Consider the following 6420-nt stretch of genomic DNA (forward strand, 5'->3'; position numbering starts at 1 on the left):
GGGAAAATGACAAGGTGATAGGAAAACCCTACTTTATATCAATTAATATTTTGTTTGGCTGCATATATATCACAAAATAAGTTAAGTAGCTTTAGGCAAAGGAGATATGCACATACATAATCCAGAGCTAATAACAGGTTTCATGGTTATCAGGAATTTGCCCCCCCCCCCGAGTTTCTCTTTCAAACCCAGAAAATATTTTTTATCCTTAACATTACTTCAAAGAGTAAGGTAATTGCTGGAGGTACAGACATAGCCTTTATGTTCTAGGAAGAAGATGAAAGAAACAAGAAAATCTGAAGTGTGTCATCTCCAAGATGAATCATTTTCCTTTAAGGAATCCTCTTTACAACTTATTTGCTAAAACCTATACATCTGCCACATTTGACAGCAATGGTTGCTGGAAAACATTGTATTTGAGTTGCATCTTTTATCATCCAAAATAAAATTGTGTATCTGTTGCTGTGGGAAAAGGGAAAAATGGATCCTTACAGTCAATTAGTAATCTCTGCCATATTCCCTCAATGTTCATGGTCCTGGTTTCTTGCCTCCTTTTCTACTCAATGAAGCTATTATCTCAATTCAATTAAAAAAAAAACATTTATATTATGGTAATATTATAATTGTCCTAGAGCAATGGTTCTCAACTGACATAAAAATAGGGTTAGTGATGCACACTAACAGCACTTGGAGTGTATTTCAAAAATTACAATGCCCAGGCAATTCCAAATCCAATTAAGTCATAAACTTCAGCAATGAAACAGACCTCAGTATTTTTTTTTAAATCTCTAGGTGATTCCTGAATGCATCCAGGTTTGAGAACCACTGTCCTAAAGAAATTTAAAAAGATGACAGATAACCCAAATGATGCCATATTCTATCATATTTTTCTTCTACATAATGAAGTAATATAAAAAAACTGCATGCCTTGAGTACACAAAAAGGTTTGTGAGTGGAGACAATTCTCATGGTTGTGAGTTGTTTACCTTTCTGTTCTGGAGTTTTCTGTTCTGGAGAGTCAATTGTCAGTCTCTAAACCGATAAACTAAGTCATTCTGTATCAATGCAACACTCCCTCGGGTCATATTATTCTCAGCAAGGATATTGCAAGTGAGAAAAAAAGAGGTCGAAAAATTCATCTGTTCATTCAAAAAAATACTATTCAGGTACCTACTCTATGCTGGACACTGCTAAAAGGGTCTCAAATATTTGTATGTGGGCAAGGAATATGTTTATCATTATTTTGTTTCACAATCTAGAACAGTTCTTAACACCCAGTATGTAGTCAATAATAGAAAGATTTTCTGATTGAATTTTTAAATGAATTTAAAAACACCGAAGTTAGAAAGGTAGATGAGAGATACACTGAAATATTCATTAGCAGCTGCTTTTACCTTAAGGATTTGCAAACCAAGTAAAGTTCTCTCCCTTTTTTCAACATGTGTCTGTGTCTCTGCAGGTTGTGATTTGATCCCAGTACAGTATCTTCGGTGGGGTGACCCTGAGCCCATTGCAGCTGTGGTGTTTGCCTGCCTCGGCCTGCTGGCAACCCTGTTTGTTACTGTAGTCTTCATCATTTATCGTGATACTCCAGTAGTCAAGTCCTCCAGCAGGGAACTCTGCTACATTATTCTTGCTGGTATCTGCCTGGGCTATTTATGTACCTTCTGCCTCATTGCGAAGCCCAAACAGATTTATTGCTATCTTCAGAGAATTGGCATTGGTCTATCTCCAGCCATGAGCTACTCAGCCCTAGTAACCAAGACCAACCGCATCGCGAGGATCCTGGCTGGCAGCAAGAAGAAGATCTGTACCAAAAAGCCCAGATTCATGAGTGCCTGTGCCCAGCTGGTGATTGCTTTCATTCTCATATGTATCCAGTTGGGCATTATTGTGGCCCTTTTTATAATGGAGCCTCCTGATATAATGCATGACTATCCAAGCATTCGAGAAGTCTATCTGATTTGTAACACCACCAACCTGGGAGTTGTCACTCCTCTTGGATACAATGGATTGTTGATTCTGAGCTGTACCTTCTATGCATTCAAGACCAGGAATGTTCCGGCTAACTTCAACGAGGCCAAGTATATCGCCTTCACAATGTACACCACCTGCATTATATGGCTGGCCTTTGTGCCAATCTACTTTGGCAGCAACTACAAAATCATCACCATGTGTTTCTCAGTTAGCCTCAGTGCCACAGTGGCCCTAGGCTGCATGTTTGTGCCGAAGGTGTATATAATTCTGGCCAAACCGGAGAGAAACGTGCGCAGCGCCTTCACCACATCTACCGTGGTGCGCATGCACGTAGGGGATGGCAAGTCGTCCTCCGCAGCCAGCAGATCCAGCAGCCTAGTCAACCTGTGGAAGAGGAGGGGCTCCTCTGGGGAAACCCTAAGGTAAAATGTGTGGGGGCACAGTGGGGTGCGCTGCTACACCGGAAGCTGGGGCATTTGCCATCTTAATATGGAGACACCCGAGTGAATGAAGCAATGGGGGGAAGAGTGCCTTAAGGCTTGGGACCTATTCATTGAATGGTTTTTGTGAGGTTAATAAAATGCAATTCCACTTATTTGGGCCAAAGATAAAACATATAGGTATAGCCAAAGCAGAGTGAGTTCAGGGAAAGCGGAGTAAAATCACTGGGCCAAGACAAAGATCTCCAAGTCCTGAGGGCACAAAGATATATTAAGAACTAAATTTTAGCTCACAAGACTAGAGAAGATTATTGTGAATAAATATATTCCTAAGAGCAAAGTGCCAAGAGTCTTATGCATCTGACAGCACTTGAATGTGCCTGAACCTTTATTGAAATTGAGAGGAGCTCTCAACTGCTCATCCCATAAAGACTTGAAGATGTAATTACATTTTAGTTTTTAATAGGTAAGTTGCACTCTTTGAAAAATGTCTTAATAGCTGAAAATAGCAAAAACAACCAAATAACTTTGCATATAACTCTTTTAACTCATCAATTTCCCAATTCTCTTTTACCTGTTGTCCCATCACACCCTAAGTTCACTATCATGAACAGCAGCTATTAGGTGATTTCTGTCTGAAAGCAATCTAGATGCAATAGCCAATAAATAATTTCCACACTGTTAGGGTCTTTCTTATGTTATAACTGACCCAACACTTTAAATGACATTGAGATCATATTATCAGTGGCTTGAGAAAAATTTCAAGGTATTAAAAAGGCTACACAGATTGTTGACAAGGAACTTCTTATTCCACAGATCCATAGATTGGGAATAAAGATTTCCTCTATTTAAGAAGCACCACATCAAAAAAGCTAGTCAGGGCATCAGTCCCAAAAAATCTACTAGGATTTAACGGTATTTCTAAAAGCTGGATAAATATAACAGAAGATAAATATCTTTTGAATGGAAGATAGATCTCTAAACAATATTGCTTGAACTAGTCTCCTATACCATCATTTTTCCTGCATGAAAATCCTACTTTTCAGTTGCCCTACTTTTTCAAAGCATGAATTATGTGATGGTAAAGATACTGCCTCCGTCAAGTTTTGGAAACGATTCACAGGATACTTGAAGAAGTTTATCCATGAGGCCCATTTATTTGTATTATAAACTTTTACCCATACCTCATTCCATTCCTTCCTCTTTCTGCTTCTCATCTCTTTCCTTGCACATTGTGCAAGATATCCATCAAATCATAAATTGTATCTTTCCTTTCTTCAATAAATCCCAGCAATGCTGTGGTTTGTACACAGAAGACCTTCCATATACCTAACCTTCCTGCACATTTTCTATCCATCTTCCTGACTCCTCTATGAAACATTATTTTCCTAAACTTCTGCAGGATCAGCTTTTCATTTTTGGCCAAGAAAATTTTTTACAAACTTTTATTTTATCACCCTTTATTCAAACAAAATCTTCCAGAGAAGTCTAGGAGATATCGAAAACAGACAATTTGGCATAGGGAGGAATTGTGAGTCTCTTTCTCAGCACTCCCAAGAACTCATCAGGGAAGGCTCCTTAGAGAGACAGCCTGAAGTAATGGCAAACAACACTGGTTGTGTAACGTGTTGTCCTTAGTTTGAACACTGGCAATGGCATTTCCTCTCTCTGCACCTTAATTTTTTCATCTGATAAATTGGGATCACTGACTTCAGAGGACTATAAAGAATGAAGGAGATAAATGTCTGTAAAGATTTGACACTAATAGATAACTTTACTCAAGGTAGCAGAATGCTATGCTAGAAAGCACTGGACTTGTATCCTGACAACCTCAACTACCATCAGTGTAATCTTAGGCAACTTCACATAACCTCTCTCTGAATCAATCCCTACCTCTGTTAAATGAGGATCATGAAATACATACTTTGTAGAGTTTTTGTGAGGACTAAAACTAACACATGTAATATCTGCCACATAGTAATTCTTAAGTATGTTATTTTAACTTGACAGTTGACAGTTGTCAGCATTCCTTCATACCTGAAAGTCACTGTGTCAGAAATGTAAGCAAGATGATATTAATAATGAAAAGACCCTCATAAAGGCAATACATATCTGTAGAGGCTTTGCCTATTCAGTCTGAATTTCTCACGGCATCTCCATCTTTGCAAGGTCTATTCCTTGCCAAAATGCCTAGCACACTTGTGTTTCAGCTTAAGCAGTGTTAGCTCCTTGGAAGTGGGATCTTGTCCACATCACTGTGTCCTCAATGCCTACCTATACCTAGAAGGGTGCATCATACATAGAAGATACTCAATAATGATTCATTGGTATGTTTGATGAATGAATGAATTTCAGAAAGGGTTATATAATAGGTATTTTTTTATTTTGCTTGTCTCTAAGTGTGCATACTACTCCTCAGTGATTCTATTAACTTTTATTAGGTTAAGTCTGTATTGCAATATCCCTCATGTTTTTGTAGTCATTAGTCTCTGCTCAAGAATTGGGTCACTGATCACGTTAGATATCATGTTCCCCTAGTAACACTTGATCAATATTTTCAACTACTTTGTTTCTATGTTGGTAAACAAAAGCACAAACAAAAAACAAGAGATTTTACTGATAGTGCTAATAGAAACAAAATTTTTGAGGATTTTGTGACAATGTTTTAACTTGCCCTGTAGTTCCTGATAATCAGATATTGTAATCAGTACATTTGGGTATTAAAATCTCAAAAAGGGCAAGGAGGGACTTTTGATAGTTTATGGGTTTTCTTTTTTATGATCTTGAATAAACCTCAGCCCATCTACATGATTATAACTGAGAGTCATTACAATCTAATTATGTAGAGATTTTTTTGGCCATTAATTAAGATATGTAGGCTGGAACCTGCTGTTTATATGGAGAAGAGATAGGGCAGAGAAAGAGATCATCCTCTTGCATCACATACATTCCTGTTGCTCTCTTAAGCCGCAGTCCTCAGAGAGAGATGAAACTAAACATCCTTTCCTCGATGGTTTCCATCAGCCCCTCATCTAATATTTATTTTCTATGACACAAAATCAGAATGTTCAAAGTGCTAATCTAGCATTTATCACATTGTAGGATATCACTAGTTATGCTACAATTTTACCTCCCCTTCAAATTTGCAGTTGCACATAGGTCTGTGTGTATCACATTATCTGTCGCACTGGAGCTTAAATAATGGGGAATAAATGAATGTGAGTGTTAGTAATAACTGCACATCATTCCTGTTTTGAGCATTAAAAGAGGTAGTATGCACTAAGTGCTTAGTACCAGGACATAAAAATTACTTAATATATTATAGCTAAACCTTTAAAATCAGATTTAACTGTGAGGAAGAGAAAACCTATTTTAAGAGGCTATTGAATCTATTTTAAGAAAATCTATTTTAAGATATAATTTGTTTGAGTTCCATATTCTTTATGGTACAAGAAGTATGGAGGCCCAGCATGTGATGTTGGCTTAGAGATGTCAGTGCCAGCACCTCTGCCATTCTCTTGGCCGACGGCTGCAATATAGCTTTCATGACTATGAAATGCATCCTTTTTATTAGGAGGATGCATATCTTTTTCAAGTCTTATAAGAATTGCCCTTGTATCTCATTGTTTGAGAGTGTCTTAAAGAGCTGCAATAGGACCACAGGAAAGTGTGCACTTAGCCTTGTCAGCCTCTTCAATGGAAACTACATGGGAAAAGGGATGACATTACTCACTGGAGAAGCCAATGAATTATGTCTGCCACAGAAACTGGTAGTACCTACTAGTAATAGTGGCCATAGTAATAAAAGTCAGGAATACAGGAAAGAAAAGGAAGTAAAGAAGTAACACAAAGACTATTAAGAAAAAGTAAAAAATAGAATAGTCCCCCAAAGTAGTTTATTATCCACTGACCATATTCTGCCACCTTGAAAAATATTTATTAGTCTAACATTTATAATTACCACAAACTATTGCAAGAGGAAGCATCATCCTTCTCATTTTTC

At 37.6% G+C, this 6420-nt stretch overlaps 1 protein-coding gene across 2 annotated transcripts in view; it reads left to right on the forward strand.

Annotated features, from left to right (window-relative positions):
• Positions 1-6420, forward strand: part of GRM5 (glutamate metabotropic receptor 5) — a gene marked incomplete at both ends in the record, with an annotated part of 442123 nt that overhangs the window by 393095 nt on the left and 42608 nt on the right. For both annotated transcript variants that reach the window (XM_081282195.1, XM_081282194.1), the window contains one exon: positions 1460-2399. In XM_081282195.1, coding sequence (XP_081138321.1) covers positions 1460-2399 — 940 coding nt within the window. The remainder of the gene's footprint in view (positions 1-1459; positions 2400-6420) is intronic.

This window comes from Spermophilus citellus, assembly GCF_964194105.1.
Source record: "Spermophilus citellus genome assembly, chromosome: 2".
NCBI lineage: Eukaryota > Metazoa > Chordata > Mammalia > Rodentia > Sciuridae > Spermophilus > Spermophilus citellus.